Below are 20,880 nucleotides of genomic sequence, written 5' to 3' on the forward strand. Positions count from 1 at the left end.
GAGAAAAGAGGTATGTTTTAAGATCAGAGATGGAGAGTGATGTAAAATGTTCCATAATTTTGGGGCCATGACACTAAAGGATTTGGCTCCTACAGAGACCAATCTAAATTTGAGGATGGAAAGGAGACCTGCGGTAGAGGACCAAAGTGTACAGGTGCGAAAGTATGAGTGTAGGAGTTCAGATAGGTAGGGAGTTGCAAGACCATGCAGAGCTTTGAATGCAAGGAGGTGGATTTTAAACTGAATGCATTCAGGGACGGGGAAACCAGTGTAACTAATATAGACTAGAGATGATGTAGGCTGATTTCCTTATTTGTAGGACAATCCTCGCAGCTGAAATTTGGACATATTGAAGTGAGGTTTTGTTTGGTATGCCAATAAAGAGAGTGTTACAGTAGTCAAGACGGGAGATGATGAAGGCACGAACCAGGGTCTCGGCATCTTGTTTGGAGAGTATGGGTCTAAGCCTAGCGAAATTCTGGAGGTGACGTTGGGGGGAGAGTGAGGAGTCAAACAATACACCAAGGCTCCTAACTGTGGATGAGGATTTGATCAAGACACCATCCAGATTTAATTTAAAATTGTAGAAATTAGAGATTTTGGCCAAAAAGTAGAAATTCTGTTTTGGCAGAGTTTAGTTTTAAGAAGTTTAATTTTCATCCACTGCATAAGATCTTGGATACAAGAGAGTAAAACAGGAGGTGGTAGGGTAGTGTTAACTTTGGTGTTAATATAAATCTATGTCATCAGCATAACAGTGGAAATGAAGACCATGCCTGTAGATAAACTGACCAAGGGGTAGCATATAGATAATGAACAGGAAAGGGCCAAGGAATGATCCCTGGGGAACACCTTGAGTGACTGTGTCAGTGTGTAATTTGTGTTTACCAAAAACAACAAAATGTCCTATAGAACACATGAACCTTTCAAGAACCGTATTAGTAATGCCAATGGTTAAGAGGCAGGCAATGAGTATGTTATGATTAATTGTGTCAAATGTGGCACTTAAATCTAGAATAAGGAGAATACTCAGATCACCAGAATCAGTAGAGAAAAAGATCATTGAGAAAACATAAGAAGACTGTCTCAGTGCTGTGCACAGGATGGAAACCAGATTGGAAAGATTCAAATAGAGCCTGTGTATTTAAGAAAGACTGCAGCTGAGAGGCTACAACTTTTTCTAAAAAAGAAAGGGGAGATTGGGAATGTGCCGGTAATGATCAAGAAGTGCAGCCTTTAGTCGAATGGGAGTGATAGTTGAGGTTTTGGGTGCTGAAGGAAAACAACCTGAAGTAAGTTGACAGATGGGAGCAAAAATAGAATAACACTTCCTAAGAAGAGGAGTTGTGGCAGGATTAAGTTGGCAGGTAGAGGAGCTAGATTTTGTTATAAAATCAGAAATTAAGGAAGGTTGGGTAAGAGAGAAGGCAGAAAATTATTTCACAGCAGGGGTGAGAAGGGTGTCCCCATAATCAGATATAGGGGGAGAAGAGGGAAAATATTGGTTAATTTGGCTTATTTTTTCTTTAAAGTATCTAAGAAAACCTTCACATTATTCAACAGTACCAGATGAAGAAGAAGATAGAGGCTGAAGGGGCTTATTTATATTGGAAAAGAGTGTTTTGGGCATATGTCTGGGACCATTGATAACAGAAGAAATAAAGTGTGAATGGGCAGTATTTAGAGCTGGCCTATAATTAAGCATATGGTCAGAGTAGGCTACTTTATGAACAGTGAGATCAGCTCAAGGCATCAACCTGTGGTTTTCATGGCACATAAATCAGGGGTAAACCATGGAGAGGAACGTTCAGAGGGAGCCTGCCTGGACTTGAGAGGTGCTCAGAGATGGAATTATTATATATAGAGAGAATATCATCAGGAGAGGACAGTTTTGAAATTGCTGAACACGTAGTGAGAACCTCACTGAACCTCACTGAACTCTGACAGAAAGGCCAAGGATGTTCTGGGTGGTCAGTAGATTAACAAAAAAAAAGTAAGGGTAAGGAAACTTGTCAGTTTCAACACCAAATATTGAAATGAGTATACTTTATGAAAGGTACACACAGAAACATTATGAGTGTTATTGTAGACAGCAGCTAGACCACCACCTTTTCCCTGGGTTCTGGGCTTAGCCAAATAGTTATGCCCAGTGGGTGTTAGTAAATTGAGATGTAAGTAGTCCCCAGGTTGCTGCCAAGTGTCAGTAAGAAAATATAAATTAAATTTGTTTTGAACAATGAGATCATAGCATATAGAGGTTTTATCCATGAGAGAGCAGCAGTTGAGCAATGCAAAGTTAAGTTTTCCCAAAGGGGCTGGGGAATGGAGCGATGCTTAGGGTGAAGAACATCAAAGTTAATTATCCGTGTGCAGTAGGGGGGGTTGTTCCCAGGCATCATCCATTTGTCCGGAAAACAGGAATAGTAGAGGAATGGTAAGAACTGAGCTCTATGAACTGAGGAGTAATGAATATATCAGGGGCAGCGAGCAATGCCAAGTGACTGGCATAGCATGTAGGTAGAACACTCCAGATGATAATGGGAACAGAGACTGCAGAGATGTGATGGCATGTACCAGAACACCACAACCCAGTAGTGACAGGCAGGTAGGCCAGCCACAAATACTCCAAAGCAAAAAAATTAAAAAGACACTCCACACAACCAGAAAAGATCATGGCAGAATGTTATTGACAGAAAACCAGTCTGCATTGGTAGAAAAAGCTGTGGCCGGTGCGTCTCAAACCTACTTACCATGCTACATTAGCCAGTCTGCTATACCAATCAACAGCCAGCCAAAGAACAGCAAGGATGCACAAAGCAACAAAACATATCCAAGTGCTGGCAGCCAACAACTTTAAAGAGAGATTAAAAGCTCACCTGATAAAGAAGCAGCCGAAGTGAAGGTTAAGGGGGAGAGAGCTCACAGCAGGAAGGCACGTAAGGGCTATGTACACGCAGAACAGGCGATGAAGACACTTCAGGGTAGAGTCGTATATTGTATACAGGAGACAAAAGGAAGGATATAAACCAAAAATATAATCCAGAATTATGATCCGGGAAAGCGAAAACAACAAAAAGTACAAGATACGGAAAGAAGCAGCAGCAACAATCATGCTAAGTGTAATCTCACCCAGAAGTGATGAATCTCAAAGTATTTTCACTTCTCAACTATCTGCTGTCTTGACCCTCTACATGCATTATTTAAGTATTAAGTATTTGGCTCACTCTCAAGGGACACTGAACATTGTTAGCAAGGAATGTATCCACAAAGAACTTTTAAAAGTCGTTATCAGTTCACTTCTGAAAAAAGTAATTTTGACCCCTTTGTTCTATAGACTATAGAGCTATAAATCAATTTGAAATATTTTCTTTCTCAATAAAATAATAGAAAAGGTGATTCAATGACACAGATATATCACAGTTCTAATAGCTTGGAAGGAGCTACTTATAGTTTATAATACAAAGCTCTGTGTTTCCATAAATAATGACCTTCCAATGACCTAAATAATGACCTTCCAAGAGCTATCAGCTGCTTGATTGATAGAGGACATCAAATTCTGGATGTGTACAAAACTTTCTGTATCTCAGCAAATACAAACTAGAGTATTTGTTATTTTGAATGGCAAACTGAGAAATGTTGCATTGGTGTACTTAAAAATCCCTATCTGTGAAGGCTATAAACTACCAAAAACCTGGGTGTTACATTGAACAATAACCTCATCTTTCAACTTGGGTAACGTAATGCTGTTTCTAGTATGAACACTTCAATAAATAGACAGTTAAATCATGTTAAGATTCCAGTGGAAATTTTAAATAACAATTCATTGATTAATAGTAATTTTAACAGGTATTAACCTGCAGACTGCAAGCTTTACCACTGACTTAATGTTTCTTTACAAATCAGCAACAATAGAATAATGCATTGAAATGATAAAATTGGATAGGTATAGGTATCATATTAAAGAAAACAGACCTATAAAAAGTAAAAAAATTAACATAACAGAAATTAAGGAAACAAGATTCATGGTGAACAAAGCATGTTTAAAACAAAACAAAACAAGACTACACAATCTCTAGGGACAAGGGGATTAACAGTGACTGATTATTTCACACAAACAGGTACTTCCCTAACCTAATTGAGTCACAAGAATTACCAAGATGATGTATAATAAGATACCCAATCAACGTCAACCACTGCACATATGTAGTTATTATGCCTAACTTGGTTTCAAAAGGTATTTTTTTCAGTTTAAATTCACCATGCATTTGGGACTGGATCAAACACAGTTGAATTGCTTTTGCTGACCAAGCCTACAACTTAGCTTGGGGGCCTGGAATTACTATTGGAATCAAAGCTAGATACTTTCAGGGATACTTGGATGGCCATGCTGGTTTTGTAGGTGAACTCCTAAGATGCAATGTGTCTGAAATTGGATGTTGATCCATTTCTGTAATTCTCTTAACTACCTAACCTGAAGATGTGAGGCTAATCATCCTATGAGGCTCTGAAAGTAAGAAGAAAATCCTACTTTCTTGCTCATGTAAACTTTTTGTTGATTTTTCAAACTTGACCAACTCATCTCTCTTTACCATCCCCACTCCATCTATTCCACCAAACTACTCTTGGAATAAATGTACTATATATTGTATTGACTGGAATGTCAAGTATTATGGACTTAATAAACTGGCATCACTCAGAATGCATATTATTGCATGTATAATGCATGCATTAAGTGGATGTGCCTGTTAGGGATTCATGCATATTCATATTCTTTTTTCCACCTAGACAGGGGTTCGGTTTTAGGGAGGATCACCACAAATGACTAGGAATAAACAAAGTAACAAAAGGGGAAAAAAAAAAAAAAAAAAAAAAGACAAACTATTCTTGTACAATTTCATTGCTCATGGTCTTGAAATCTGTGTTGCATACTACACTGGATGAACATGATTCATTTAACTTCATTTGAATGTTATCAACAGCTAATATATTTCAGTATAGCTCTTAAGGTTAAGCAATAAATACAATTAGAAATGGTTAACTTTGTCTGTGATGAACATGATGTAAGCAAATGGTAATGAACAAAAGTTAATAGAATGACAAATTCCTTTAGTAGAAATTTTTGTACACCATCAGATTAAGTCTTAAGATAGGGTCATTAGCTGAGGGTTAGGTTTTATTACTCGAAGTTAATCTATAGTTTTCTGATCCAAAGTTTGTTTTCATTTTCAGGTTTGTAGGCAGTAGGATGATTCAGATTATGCTACTGAAATCTCTACTGCAGGTATTGTGATTTCTGTGATCAAATTAGACTATCACACATCTATCACACATTATAAGTTTGCAATAATGTCTAAAATCTGTCTGTCTCTCTGCTTACTCCTAGGTGACAGCAGGTTTCCAGACTACAAACATGCTGACTGCTTTGCCCAGCTCTTTCCTTGATCCACTGCTATCCTTCACACTGATGGAAGATGTCAAGATCCGTCTGCTTGTGCTCAATGTGCTCATCAGCCTCATTGATCGCCATGACAACAAGCACAAGTTCTCATCTCTTAGGTTGGAACTTTTTGATGCCCTACAGGCATCTAGGACACATTCATAGCTTTGATCCCTTCAAATAAGACTGAGTGTTTTAAAACTCATCAAGGTCATGTACAGTTTCATGTTACATCTAAAAGTGAATGTGACCGAATCTGTTAAATTAATGTGCGGTTCATGTCAATTATTTATTGTTTTTAACAATAATGATTCTTATTAATATGAAATATTTTTACTTACAATTTAGCAAACATATTAGTATTTCTGTCCATGTACAGGGTCATAACTGACGTCTTAACTCTGAAATTAAAAATGAACAAGTGCTCAAGGCAGGACAATCTTTTCATGAAGAAGCACTCTCAGAGGCTGTACCGCCATATCTTCCTGGCCTCTAAAGAGAAGACTAGTGGCCAGGGGCACTTTCAGTCTTTGTACACACTTTTTGGATTGATCTGTGTGGAGCTAGCCAATGAGGAGGTGGTGGTGGACCTGATTCGACTAGCTTTGGCACTGCAGGTGATTCCCTCAGCCTATCAACTCTCTACCTCTAACCAGAATCATACAGTGTTAAAGCATACTAAAGCCATGTCAGGACTGATACACACCTGCAGAAAAAAAATAAATAAATAAAATGAGAGTGAAAATTGTCTTAGTCATAGTGTACTCTTAGTCATAGTGTACTCTTAGTCATAGTGTACATAGTGTATTGTATCATACACAAACACAGACCACATTACAATACTAGGCAAAGAGTATTGCATAGAAAATTTAAATGATTAATGAATTAAATCTAAAATTATTATAAAAAAGATATATTATTTAGCATCAATAACATTAAAGTAATCTCAGTATTATATGTTTTGGGACCTAAAGCTAAGTGCCCTTTGCTGCACCTAAACATATATTATAACCTTCATATAAGTGAATATATATGTAGGATGAACCTTTGAATATCAGTGTTGACTTAGAATCAAGCATCTGTTGTCTAACTTGCACCTACCCTAAATCCCAAAGTCAGACACTCAGTGATTATGGAGAAAATTCCTGATTGTATTCCCTATTGTTGTATTCTCTTATCAGAACCTGGCCTTGAGTGAAGAGATTCTTCCAGTGTATAATCGCTGTGCCATCCATGCACTGTCAGCTGCATATCTGAACCTTATCAGTCAACTGACCACGGTGCCCACCTTCTGTCAACATGTTCATGAAGTAAGCTCAAGTTATATATATATATATAAGTAAATAAATGAATAAAATGTGAGTCTATATATTGTCCATATATTGTTCAAACCTGAAGGGATTGGGATTTTGGTGTCAAGTCCTGGAGGGAACTTTCCTTTATTTAACACACTATAGCAACTAAGAGGACAGGGTAGGAAACAAATATATAATATAGTATGCTTTATTAACAGAAGCCAGAACCCATTATACAGGAACATGAAGAACAAAAATAATACAAAAAACCCATAAGAAACTAGCAGGCCATTACTGCAACAAAGGGTCTCTTAATAGAATCTAACCTTGCATTAATGCAACAATGAACAGCATCCACAAACAAACAAGAACAAGCAATACCCAACAATATGGAGTCAGGACTGGAGGAGGATCTGGAACGGGGACCGGAAATGGAACTAGAGGTGGAATATGAGCCAACTCTAGGGCAGTAGATGTGACAGGATATGCGCTGACTCTAGGTTAGGAGGCAGAGATGGGACAGAACCTGGAACTGGAGCCAAAGGCAGAACTGAAGGCAGAACTGAAGCCAGAACTATGGAACTATGGAAGCCAGAACAGGGCTGTGGTTGTAACACAGGAAAAAAAAAAATGGATCCAGGGATGGCACCAAGACTGAAACAGGAGCAAGATCAGGGTTTAGAGTATGGCCTGGAGCAGGAAACTGGGCAAGGACAGGAACCACAGAATTTGTGAGGTCTGCAAAGGAGTGTCTGTGTAAGGCAGTCTCAAACTCAGGTCAGCTGGGTGATGATACCGACAGCCTACTGGGTGAGCAATTGGGAACACGTGTAATATGCCAGATTTATATTACATTGCTAGCATACCATCAAATCTAGCTAACACTCAAAGTCTTCTGCGGTTCCCCATACCACTCATCAGGTGATCACATCAGAGCAGACAAAGGGAACAAAAGCTGGAAAAATTAGATGGAGCACAGGCCACACTAAGGTGCTCCCTGAGCAAACCACTGCTTCCAATCATCCTTGATAACACCTGATCTCTGGCCAACGAAATGAACAAACTAAAACTGTGTACAGCTGTGAGAAGAAATATCCAAGACTCCTGTGCCATAATTTTCACAAAATCCTGGTAACCCCCTAGGACTACAGATGAAGCCATTGAGAGAGTAGGCTGCATGGCTCATCATGTGATCAAAACGTCGGACTTTGGCAAGGAGTGGATGTAAATAATGTAGCACTTGATGAGCTACTCCTAGCACAACACAGCAACCAAACTTGCTCCTAGATTGTGTGTGTGTGTGGGGTGTGTGTGTGGGGGGGTATAGTAGCAGAGGACTTCAGTCATATAAACCTGAAGACTGTTCTGACAAAGTTGTACCGGTATGATAAATTTCCCAACTGGGCTGAAAATACACCTGGTCATGTTTACTGAAACATTAAGGATGCACAAAAACTTTCAACTTCCCCCAAACTAGGACAATCAGTAAACTTCTCCCTGTTCCTGATGCCAACTTACAGGTGCCTCATCAATAGAAGTAAACAACTATAAGAAGAGTAAAGGCATGGCTTGAAACAAGGACATTTTTTGCAACCAGGCCACACATAAAGGAGAAATAGGCTTTGAGGAATACATAGCTTCTGTTTTGGCATGTATAACATTCTGTGCTGACAATTGAATTGTAACAAGAGTTATCTTCTCTAACCAGATGGCCTTGATGAACAGTGAGGTCTGATATCTGCAGCCTTCAGTTCTGGTGTCCTCATAAAAAATTTAAAAAGGCATCAGATGTGCCAAGCTGATACACAAGCAGTAGATTGTGGATCACATTAACAGCAAAAACACACAACATGGATAGTTAGGCACCCTGTCTGTCACTAATTTTAACAAAAAACATCAACCAAATGGTGACCTCAGACTAAGCAGAGGAGCTGACATGGACCAACTCTCCCCTCACTCTAGGAAAGCAGTAGGTCCTGACAGAATCTCTGGACTAATACTGAAAGAATGCACCGTGAACACCACAGCGCTGCTAAAGAAAGCAGAGAAACAGCTCTACTTTCTGAGGCTGCTTAAGAAAATAAACTAAAGAGCAACCAGCCTTCTTAAGCAGACAAACTGCAAACTCTCCTAGGGCAAACCTGCCACACAACACAATTCACATAAAACACAATAAATGTGATACTGCTACCTCACACATATACAAACACATATGTGTTGCTATTCCTCATGCGATCAAAGATCCATCATTTCAGATCTGTGTACTGCATACTGGATTACAGCATACCCTGCATATTTTACACTTCAGTGTTAAATGAACACTTTTCACTATATATTGTATTGACTGGAATGTCAAGTATTATGGACTTAATAAACTGGCATCACTCAGAATGCATATTATTGCATGTATAATGCATGCATATTACAGCATACCCATATGCATACACATGCACGTAATGTATATTGCATAAAAATAACCTTGTTTGAATAATGCACACTGAACACAGTAGCATATTGTTTACAGCCTAAAACTCTACCCATGTGTATTGCACACTATTGTATGTATGTTTGTTTACATGTACATTGCACACTTTTTGCAGATTCAATTTATTATACTGTACGTGCTCTTTTACTTTTATAGCGTAACTATTTTTATTATAGTCTTGGTGGGGAATCACACTCCAAATTTCGCTGTCCTATAAAATGGCAATATTGTCTCTATAATATTGACCGTGATCACAGACCTGAATTCATATAGGGAGTATAAACAAATCCTTAAACCAGTGTATTTTACTGAATGGTCATTGGTGCATTATTAAAGTTAGAGGTATAATGATTTTGTCTGAGGCAAAGTGGGTTATTGTATCATCTGTCCTCTCTCCCCCAGGTAATTGAAGCGAGACGGAAGGAGCTCCCTTTCATGCTACCAGATGATGTCTTCATGGAGACACCAAAGTAGAGATATCTGAACCAACATTTCAACCCACTGTTTTATTTGCATATAAGAGGCATTCATTAATTCTCTCATATATCTGGGCTTTAAGATTCTTAAACTTCTATAGTTGCTGAATAGTTGCTGATATTCACAATTCTCTTGGCTGACAGGCCAAATAACTTCTAGCATGACTGCATGGGTTAGTACTCTTAGACACTCAGAAGGGGATGGGGATGAAATGACCTCAGTGATTCATGTCAGCTCATAAACATCTTGGGAATCTCTTTATAATCAGCTGCAAAAAAGACTCTGGAGACACCTACAACCATTCTGTCATTTTACTTTCATATTATTCAAGCTACACCCTGGAAATACCTACACCCATTCTCTCATTTTACACCAACAATATTCACGTGTTGAGATGAAGTTTAACTTACAGACATTCTACTACCAAAAAACAGTGTTAATATTATGGTGGATACTGCAGCAAGTAATGCCAGTATCCTTCTAGAAAATAACATTTAACAGTTATATTACCTCATTAACTTATTAATATGATAAACATCCAAAGAATCACATAGCATAATTATTTTAAAATATTTGCATTTCCCTTATCTGCAGTTTTGCTATGGCCAGTATTGATTGGCCAGTATTGAAATGTCTCATTGCCAATTCTGTGTTGTACTAATCCAGGTTGGAAAAATCAATCAAAGACAAAGTGATTAGCACAAAGGTCTTTGAGAAGTGTAGCTGGGACATTATAATAAGTATAATACATATATAATAAGTAATAAGTAATTCTTTATAATAAGGTAAAATAAGCTTTTACCACTTTTATCTCCTCTGTAGCTGGAGGCTGATGTAGAACATTATGCTGGTTTGTACAGCCAGTCACAGAGCAGTTCCCATGTTGAGCTCTTAGCTTCAACATAATGCAAGTGGGTCCAATACTTCAAAGAAGAAAAAAAAAAGGTACACTATATCAAAGGTATTTCTAAGGCCATGGGTGGAAATACATGGATGGTGAGGCACAATTCTATTCAGGCCCCTAATGATGTAGAGAAGGGACCCAAATCTGAATGGTTTGTTGGATCCCATGTTTTCTGGCCTAGGACTAAGACTGGGCTATCCTATACTAGATACCAGAACATATGTGCACAGGCACTGAAAAAGTTTATTATTTTTTTTTTTTTCATAATTGTGTCTGTCTTATCGAGCATTTAGAGCATCTGCCAGCTTGATGGTTTTTTTCGTGTGTGTGTGTGTGTGCCTGGTGGTGTGATGATGATGATTACTCTTTGCTGTTTTAGGCTCCCAGAGAAGATGGTGAATGTGGAAGGAGAGGTGCTGTTCTCACAGACTAAGATAGCCGAGATGCTGGGTGGAAGTGGCTACAGCTCTGAGAGACTGGCAACATTCTACATCCCAGAGCTCACTGGTTTGTCCCTCGGCTGATGCTTAGCTTTCCTTATAGTCTCATTTCCTTATTTGCATCTTTTCTGGTATGCTAAATTCGTCAGACAAATTAGTATTGTGACAACAGCATGCAAAAGTAATGCTCCACTACTTACACTTCATTTCTGTAAACTCTGTTTTCCCGATTCCATGTATCAGTCTAAATAGTAGAAAATGTCACCAATCAGTTGGAGTGAGCAGCAAATACTATGAATAATAATAAATGAGAGAACATTTTTCTCTGCTGTCTGCCCCTTGAAATTTAGATGAAGACAGACTGTCAAAGAGGAAAAGTATTGGTGACACTATCTCTTTACAACTTGAGATGGACTCCAGACATAGTCCAGAAAAAGAACAGGTGAGAAAGTTCACCATCTAATTCTGTGTGAATTTGTGTGTGTGAATTTGTCTTCAGTGATTGTTTGTGTGACTTTTTCTCCATGTGTGTTTGTATGTGTTTGATATGTTTATTTATATGACTTAATCATTTTTCCCAGTTACCAGGTGATATACATTATTATCTCTCATAATCAGCTAGTCATTCTGACTTTACAGAAAACTCCAGCAGAACAGATCACATTTGAAACCCTAAAACAAGCAATTGGTAAGTGCACCTGTTAGATAATAATAGTAAGATCCCATATGTAAGGCATATGTAATATCTGAGGGCAATGTACAAAGCCTGTGTTTATTCTAATTATGGTGTGTGCATGTGTGTGTATGTGTGTGTGTGTGTGTGTGTGTGTGTGTGTGTGTGTGTGCTTGCCCAGTAGATGATGTGATTTTGGAGGAGCAGGAGAGAGAGCGCAGGAGGCAGGTCATAGAGAGGTTTCAGACTGCTCCATTTGAGGAGATTGTGGCTCATTGTGGGGCTAGGGTGAGTAAACATGCTAACCTCTCTGGATGGCACATTTACCATGTTTATAGACTCTTCCTTTGTTTTTCAGTTATTATTGTTATTTTTAAAATGCTACTGTCCTTCAGTGTAGTGATGTCTTTAATATGTGTCTCATATTAGGCTGCTTTGCTACAGAGTAAACTCAATCAAATTTTCGAAATCACAATCAGGTATGTGAATTCAACAGTCTTGAGTTTAATTTGTCTGCATGCAAAAAAAAAAAAAAAGTCAGCACATTGTGTTTACAAAACATTCAATAATATCCAGTGGAATGCACTGGCCCTCAGTCCTGCATACTGTTTGACATATAGTAAATATAAACAAGGCTACCTGCACTCCACCATGGTGTGTAGTAGATATGCACTTTCAAAAAGATTGTTTGTGACAGTATATTGTAAAAAAAAGAAGCTATTAGAACTATAAAAACAAAATTGAAAGGAGTACAGATAAAATGAAATGTCTGTCTTTTCTGTCTGTCTTTCTCCCCCTCTCTCACACACGCGTGCGCACACACACACACACACACACACACACACACACACACACACACACACACACACACACACACACACACACACACATAAGCAGGCCTCCTCCTACTCCGTCTGGATCAGTTGGTAATGGGAAGAACTGCTCTGTTCCAGTATACGAGATGAAGTTTCCTGACCTCTGTGTGTACTAATACACACACACACACACACACACACACACACACGTTGTTCCAATCTGTGAGATGAATTTCCCTGATCTCTGTGTTCTAACACACACACATTCACATGCATGCTGTCTTTCAGTCTATGAGATGAAGTTCCCTGACCTCAGTGTGTACAAACACTGCAGCCAAATCTCACTACTGCCATTCTGAAGAGGAAGGTGACAACACCTGTCTTCTGAGCTTTTACACACTGCGGATGGTCTCAGTTTGCCAAGTATCCTGAAGTGTTTAGTAAGAAAGACAAATCATCCAGCTGAGTAAGATAATATGTATCTGTGCTCAGTTAGTGCAGAGAACAGGAAAGAACAGAAAAGTATAGATTACCTACACCAAATATATTTTTCATGAGTATCCATGTCTATATTTTGAAAAGTGAGATATGTATTTCAGTTGTACCTTAGCATTTCATAGAGGATTGATATTGATAATTTGTGAATACTTCAAAAGGACAGCAGTTAATGGAGCTGTTTAAAATTTTCTCTGGGACATTGCAATAGTAGGACAAAGGTCCAATAAGATAATTTTTGTGAGTAGTAACACCAAAGTAAAAGCTATTCATTGGTACTGGTAAAAATGCTTGAAGTATATTTGACTACACTGCAGTAATAAATTAGATGTGTTTTTATTTGTCAGGTGTTTAATTTTTGAAGAACCATCAGTGAGGCACAGTTTTCTTTGAATAATATGAAACAATTGCAATGCATAGGCAGGGGCGTATCATTACATGCATGTTCAGAATTGTGATGGTTTTTTATTCTTATTAATTTTTACATGGTGCAAAAAATTGTACTGAGAAGCAATAACACAACGCATAAGACTAGTATTTCCCAATCCAATTCCTGCTGAACCTTTTTTTTTCTTCTTTTTTTTTAAAACACATTTTTGCAACAGATTTATTATGTCAAGCCATGACTCAGGTGAAGTAGAGTGAATGTTTAGAGCGTAATCTTTAGTCTCTGGGATATATAGCCTTTATTTAAGGTGAAATTGATCTGTGTACCATATCATCTAGACAGAAAATCTTGAATGTCTATTGAATTACAGTAGTACTTTCACAGTGTATATATTACAGAAATACAATGTAGAGATGTTTATAAAATAGTTATGTAACCAATGAAAGCCTTAAAGCCATTGATTGCAAACATTGTAATGTGATGGACAGAGGAGTGATCATAAGCGCTTCTTGTACTATATATACCAGATATTTTAGAATTATATCAAAAATAATTAATTTGGTTATAATGATTTTACTGCATGAAATTAAATTCAGTAAAACGTGAAAACAGTAACGGCCTTGATATTGTTTATATATTTTTTTAGGTTTTTCCCCACAAAGTACTATATATAATTACACATGTGTTTTCCTGAAGAATGCACATAATCCTTCAGATTTCAATATTGTGTGCATGTGCATATGCTACAAAATGTACTATAATTGTGATAGCTGTGAAATAAAAAAGGTGTTATTTTGTATTCTTTTCTGTTTGCCACAAAGTAGAAAGGCATATGCTATATTTTTATGTTTATGTTTAGTCAACTCTATGGTGAGGACTGTGTTCTGATTTATTGTGAGAACTGTGTACAGGAGTGACTTTACAAATAGGGGGTAGTGATTCTGTACCTTTATTTATTAATATAATCATCTTGAAGAAAATAATATAGTTCCTAAATAATTTTTCAAGTTGCTTTTCAAATGTAAGGGTGTTTGCTTTTTACTAATACTTTTTGTTGGGAGACACATTGATTTACCTTTCAGGATTTCAGGAAGTCAACATGATCAGAACATATTTTTCCTTTAGATTATGAAATTAGTGATCTTGACATTTTACATTGTTTTTTCATGTTTTTCAAAAACACTCAATATTTTTTTGACAGATTTGGGTGATTTTTCATTCTACAGATTCAACTTGTAATTTGAAGTATTCATTTATGGTTAGCTTTTTCATATTCAACAATATAATATTTATCTCAATAAATAAAATGCTTCACCCTTAGCCTCTAACCAACAATTAATCACCACAGCATTTCTATGTACAGTAGTGAGTATTTATTGATTACATTGTGAATGTACTGCTGGCCATGAGAACAAAGTGCTATTTGTCAAAAAGTTTTCCCACTGTCCTAAATCTGAATCTAACATTGTCTGAATCTAACATTTTCTGTCTATGATAGGCCAACACTTCAGATAATAAAAGCAGCAATTATTTAGTTATTTGGGGTGAATAAAAACTAATTTTATTTTTCTGTCTCTACATAATGCATGTTGTATGGCAGTTCCTCTCCTGTAGGTCTCACTGATCCTTCTCGTGCCCATCTTTGTTGATAACGTTTTTGAAGAGTGTGAGAAGTGGCTTCTGACTGCGCTCATCCCAAGACTTCATGAAACCGCCATAGCGTTTGCTGGCAGGTGGGCCACTCCAGCGAAAGTGATTCATCTTGTAGGAACCATCTTTCTTCTCTTGCTGGTTGAAGGTGCTATCCTCCAGTGGATAGTTGGCCTCACCAGGGGCCAATTCACGCCTCATTTCAGTTGGCAGAGCCTCCGCAGACTCTTCCTCCACCCCATTGGTGTAGACCTTGATGGGTCGACGTTTACGGCCCACAGGCTTACCCCAACGGAAGTGTTCCATGGAGTAGGAGCGCTTGGTATCGTACTGTGAGCCAGACTCTGAAGCTGCTTCTTCTGCTGTGGGTGAGACGGTGGCAACAGGGACCTCGTTTGGTATGGGCTCAAAAAGAGGCTGGAGATGGCCAAATCCAGGGTAGAAAGGAGACTCTGCTGTTAGATCAGACCTGCACAGCTTTACACAGTCCTGTGAGAAAAGCACAATAAATGAATCAGGAAAAATAGAAGAGGCTAAAGTCTGGACAGTTTTTGCAGAACATTGCCTAACAAGCTTTATATATATATTTGACACTTAGGAATAGAATTGTCGTAGTTTAAATTAAAGGTGAAATGTGATTAGATTGAGTGACAAAAGTGGAAGCAGAAACTCACCAGAATGTTTTCCTCAGATCTGAGATCTCTGCAGCGAGGGTTCTCCCAGCACTGAGCTCTTACCTCTGAAACAGCTGCACTCAGCACAGCCAGAGCCAATAGCCACACAGGACACACCATTCTCAGTCCCCTAACCATTACTGGGGAACCACAGGGAAATGTCATTTCATATCAATAAATCAGAAGTCAAAAAAGCAATGCTTCTTCAGCAATGCATCCTTCAACACCAACCTATATATTCACACTTTTCAAAAAAGTTCAAAGTCTGTTTAAGCTATGGAAGCTATGAAAAAAGTGTTATGAAGTGCTATGAAAACTGTCTAAAAATAACAATGAAGCCATATAAAATAATTACATAAAGCTTTTTTATTAACAAAATATTTTTATGTCTGATGGGCTATAGAAAAGACAGAAAAATAAAGAAAAATATCCAAAAGTAAGCAAAACGGATGAACCTGAACCATAAGGCTGAGTCAAGAAAAATTGAATAGAATTTGAAATCAATTTGATAACAAATACCTGAAAACTTTTACGGCAAGAAGACAACTTTAAATTAAAGTAGAAACTCAAATGCATTTGATATCACTCACCAGTTATATTAGCTCCTCTCTAGGGAACTGTCTGTGAATGCTCTTTGCCAGAGTTCTCCCACTGCACTTAGACGTCTTCCTATGTATAAGTGTGTGTGTTTCTGATGTCTGAGCCTTCTCTCTGCTCTTCTTTTATAAGCCCCCAAAAGCGACGCACCTTTCAAGGACAAAAACTACGAAATTTCTTCTCTGGCTCTCGAGACTAGGATGGAACATACTAGGAAACTCCAGCATATCATCAGCCATACAGAAAAATAATCCATGTCAAATTTCCAGTCCACATGAAAATGTCACTGGTCAATGAAGACTGATCTAGGGTGGATTATCAAGTAGCTGTCATTTACAAAATCATGATGCTGTCTTCCAGCAGGTTAAGGGCACCAGTATTAGTTTACATGGCTTGACTGATTAAAGCTAGAAATTCACCTCCGGTCATTTTTGTCTGGCTTTATGTGTCCTAATGTGTGAGGCATATGTGTGCTAATTCTCAGTTTTGGTTATGCGAAAGATGACAAAAAGGAAGTCAGCTTTGTTTAAGCTCAAAATAAGTTTTTAAACCTCTGTTTTGTATTACTATCTGTAATGAATTCGTGTGAATTTTGTGTGTCAGTGAACATTATAGTAAACCAAGAGACTATAACTTCAACAAGGATAAGAAAGTACTACAGATTTCATTTTTACAGAAAAGGTCCACCTCAAGAGTATAAGTGAAAGTTCTTGGGTTTTTTTGGTGCTAAATGTGAATAAGTACATAAGTATATTCAATGTACTATATAAAAAGCCAGTTTAAAAAAAATGCAATTACATGTAAAACAACAAAACAAACAAACAAAAGAAATATATGAGGTCTTGAAATCAAGGATTTTAGATCTCACTCACTAATTTTAGTCTATTAAAAGTCTAGAATTGACTAATTTTAGTCAAGGCTGCTTGGTGAGCTGGTGACCATTAAGAGGAACAAATTTCTATTGGTATTTTGCATTTGTAAAGCACAAACTCAGTGGGATATTCTCTGTCAAAGCAACATGATTATATTTCTCTGACCTTGCTGGACTTTCATGTTCATTCTGTCTTGCTCTTTGTCATCAGGCCCTAGTAAATGTTATATTCAAGTGGCCCATTAAATGGAAAAGCTTTTAGTGGTGAACCATGAAAAATTTCAGATAAACATCTAACGTATGTGACTTTTCAATTAGTTGAGAACTTACCATTCTGGATGAGACAGCCAGCCACTTTGAACATTTCCCATAACAGAAATACAGTTTCACCTATACATTAGATATTCACTTCTGTGTTAGTTTAGGCATTTCAAACAGAACATGCCTTGGGAAAGTTGGGAAAAGACTCCTAACTATGCAATATTACTTGCTCTCTCAATTACACAATCTTATTTTTTTTCCTCAGAGAGGGAAAGGTCTCTTAAACAGTCTTTCTTCCTCAAAGACGGGGGGACTGCTGAAGAACATTTTTGTGTTACTAATGAAACCTATAGCTACAGAGTGAATTGCCAGTATTTAAAGCTCTCAGTTCAACTCCCTGATGTTTATGAACAAAGGGTTGTATTGTAAATGTAAAAGATATGAATGAGTTGAGACAAATATTAATATTAACAGTGATTAAATGTCTCTCTGGGAGCACTGAGTAATTTAAGAAAACTTAAGGTTTTTTGTTTCCCTTTATACATTTCTCAAACAGCTGAATTTTGGAAATACACCCAGTAATGACTATAATGATACTGTTCATAGAAAAATAGTAAATTGTAGTGTATAACATTTCCTGTAGATACTGCATATTAACTGCATTTTAAACTTCACTAATTAAATACATTTTAATCTAATGGCTTTTGCTTAGTTTTGTGTGCATATTCCAAATATATGCTGTAATTGATGCACGGAGCTAATAGTTCATTTTATTACAGTATATTACTGTAATTACTGTACATGTACTACATAACTGTACCTGTGTTCTGTAAATACTACTCTATTCATGAAAGGGCATATGATGACTTTTATTAAGGCATATCAGTCATTTAAACTGGCAGTTTATCATTGAATAGTAAAGTAGCACAAGCTATAACCCTGAAATACAATAGCTTGTAGTACGCATTTATAGGTGCATAGCAGTCTTACTGCATAGGTTCCAGCAGATAAAAACAATAAATGATTGAATCCTAGTACAGTGTGCATCTCCATGTTGTTTTATGTTATGCTCTTGAGATCCTGGAATGTCAAGTTCACAAGGGGTATCAACATACAGATAAGGCCTGTAAGAGGAGTTTATAGGAACTAAGCATTTTCAACCAGGAGATCATGAGGCAGAGAGTAGTCAGTCAAATTCAGGGTCAGAACCAGAGTCCAGAGGGAACCAAAGAGCTAGAAATGAGGTGTAGTGTGGGGAGGAAACAGAAGTCAGTGGCCAGAAAAAACAGGAGAAGAGAACACTTGGTAGGCATACTAGGATGGCAACACTTCACAAAGAGATATGGGAGATGTGAGTCTTTATAAGGGGACAGATGGAAATAAACATTAGTACTCTGGAGAAGACAATCTGCTTGGTCTGGGTGTGGCAAACCTAGTGGGCTGGGCAGATTTCCTAACAATACCTAGTGACCCCTCTACATTGACAGCATTTTACATCTTAGAATGCACACCCCCATCAAGAAAGCTGTCTTAGTTCTGAGATACATTAAATATGATGCTTATTGAGATACATGAAATATGCTCCACTTTAGCTGCATTCCAAAGCCCAGACTGTTCCAAAGTGAAGGAGCCTTTAAATACAGCTCAGAAATCCAGCCTACGTTTGGAGGGATTTAAAGCACAAAACTTGTTTATCCTTCTGGGCCCTGTGTTATCCACAGTTCTCTGCGCACCTGCAATGTGAAAAAAAAGAGTACTACAAAAATGGCAGGAAATTAACCCTCTGGAGCAGAAATTGTTTTAACATACTTAAATTCATCTTCATTACCTTGTAAATGTAAAATTGATTAAGTTAATTAAATTAACATTGAATTAAAGTGTAAAATGATCAATTAATTAAAACATCCATCCATATATCATATTTTATTCAGAATTATATAGCTACAAAGATGGTGTTTATTGTACTGCGTACGCTTGTTGGCACATTAGTTAGCTGGCATAGCAAATTCTAACAAAGCTAGCATACTGTTATTTACTGTTAGTTTATTTTTAATCCCAGAAAGTTAGATTGTTTAACAGAATGCAAACTGAATGCTCACCTTCTGGTTATATCACCACTTACCATGCAGTCTCGTTAGACTGTTCCATTTGTGTGACCAATAGGATACTAAGAAAGACTCCTACTGTCCATAGGACTGCAATTTTAGGTTTGTCAATAACTGTTTTAGCTACAGATCTCAATACATCGACAGATTAACATTAGGTTGTTGTTTTTGTCACTACATTTTGTATTGTTTTTGTAACCAAGCTTCACACAAAAACAATGTAGACGGAGTATATAAATAACAAGGAAATGCATGTGGACACAGTAGTAAGTGATGACAACAACCACTTATTACTACTTACAATCAGATGTGGGTAGTCATACCCTACATTTAACATCTGTAACATCTGTTACATTTACTTAAGTAACCTTTTGAACAAATTATACTTTGAAGGGTTGTTTTAAAAGAGGATATTGGAGTACATTTGCATAGCCAAAAGATGATGTAAGTTACACACCTGGACAGTAGGCTCACATAATGAACAGTGAACAGACACATTTTCCAAATGACATTTATTTAAAGTAGCTGTAATGAACTCCAAGACACAGGTAAGTGAGGATCCAAGTGCAAGAGTTTATTGATGCTAGCAGGAATGAGTGAGGTGGATAGGTAGGGTAGTGCTCAGCACTGGGGAGTTCGGACGAGGAGAGTCGAGGGTCCACAGTATAAATCAGCAGTCAGAAACCAAAGTAATCCAAGGGGCTAGGAAAGAGGTGTAATCTGGGGAGGAAGCAGAGGTCAAAAGCCAGGAAAAACAATAAGAATGAAGAACGCTCAGTATGCATAGAGGAATACAATACTTCACAAATCTGAGGGGGGAAAACTCGGATTTTATAAACGGAACTGGAATGAGAGACAGGTGTTGCCTATCTGTGTGTGAAATCAATGCTCTCTCATTAATATTAAAGTGTGGTCTGATATCAATTATATACTAAGAAAAAATGCACAGTTAGCTATGTAGCTTTATAGTTTATAGTTTGTAGTTTATACTACAAACAGCAGAAAAATAAATGCATCATCTGAAGTCATGGTGTGCAGGAATGCATACCCCATATTGAGGCATATTTTGAAGATTTCATAAAGGTTTCAAGGATATAAAAATTTATTTTAAAAATTATAAAAAGGTTTGATATTGATTTAATATATTAATATTTCTTTTGACTTTATACAGGTACAGCTGTTAGCTAGGCAAAGTGGGATATCTAGCAACATAGCCAGTTTGACTAATTAGTCGCCTAATTGCAACGTGAATATAATGAAAAGTAAAATGTCTAGTAAGTGACCTTGGGCAAGAACTCGGAATATTCCCAGAA

At 37.4% G+C, this 20,880-nt stretch overlaps 2 protein-coding genes across 16 annotated transcripts in view; one reads left to right on the forward strand and one right to left on the reverse strand.

Moving 5' to 3' along the window:
• efr3ba (EFR3 homolog Ba (S. cerevisiae)) overlaps positions 1-15,104 on the forward strand; it is a 30,179-nt gene extending 15,075 nt beyond the window's left edge. For 9 of the 15 annotated variants that reach the window (XM_035532773.2, XM_035532767.2, XM_081721333.1 and 6 more), the window contains 12 exons: positions 5,230-5,281; positions 5,384-5,556; positions 5,817-6,054; positions 6,619-6,747; positions 9,620-9,687; positions 10,978-11,105; positions 11,389-11,480; positions 11,678-11,726; positions 11,893-11,999; positions 12,141-12,190; positions 12,606-12,691; positions 12,815-15,104. In XM_035532773.2, the coding sequence (XP_035388666.1) occupies positions 5,230-5,281; positions 5,384-5,556; positions 5,817-6,054; positions 6,619-6,747; positions 9,620-9,687; positions 10,978-11,105; positions 11,389-11,480; positions 11,678-11,726; positions 11,893-11,999; positions 12,141-12,190; positions 12,606-12,691; positions 12,815-12,885 (1,243 nt within the window). In that variant the 3' untranslated portion in view covers positions 12,886-15,104. Of the gene's footprint in view, positions 1-5,229; positions 5,282-5,383; positions 5,557-5,816; positions 6,055-6,618; positions 6,748-9,619; positions 9,688-10,516; positions 10,640-10,977; positions 11,106-11,388; positions 11,481-11,677; positions 11,727-11,892; positions 12,000-12,140; positions 12,191-12,605 lie in introns of those variants that run through there. The other 6 variants (XM_035532768.2, XM_035532769.2, XM_027020126.3 and 3 more) reach the window with 6 other exon arrangements.
• On the reverse strand, positions 14,760-16,456 carry pomca (proopiomelanocortin a). The gene is made up of 3 exons (XM_027020117.3): positions 16,324-16,456; positions 15,734-15,873; positions 14,760-15,548 (listed from the first exon to the last, which is right to left on the reverse strand). Exons 2-3 carry the CDS (start codon positions 15,869-15,871, stop codon positions 15,027-15,029), a joined length of 660 nt encoding a protein of 219 aa, XP_026875918.2. The 5' UTR covers positions 15,872-15,873; positions 16,324-16,456; the 3' UTR covers positions 14,760-15,026.
• Positions 16,457-20,880: the final 4,424 nt, after the last annotated feature.

Source organism: Electrophorus electricus, chromosome 10 (assembly GCF_041902795.1).
Source record: "Electrophorus electricus isolate QZ-2024a chromosome 10, ASM4190279v1, whole genome shotgun sequence".
Classification (NCBI taxonomy): Eukaryota; Metazoa; Chordata; class Actinopteri; order Gymnotiformes; family Gymnotidae; genus Electrophorus; species Electrophorus electricus.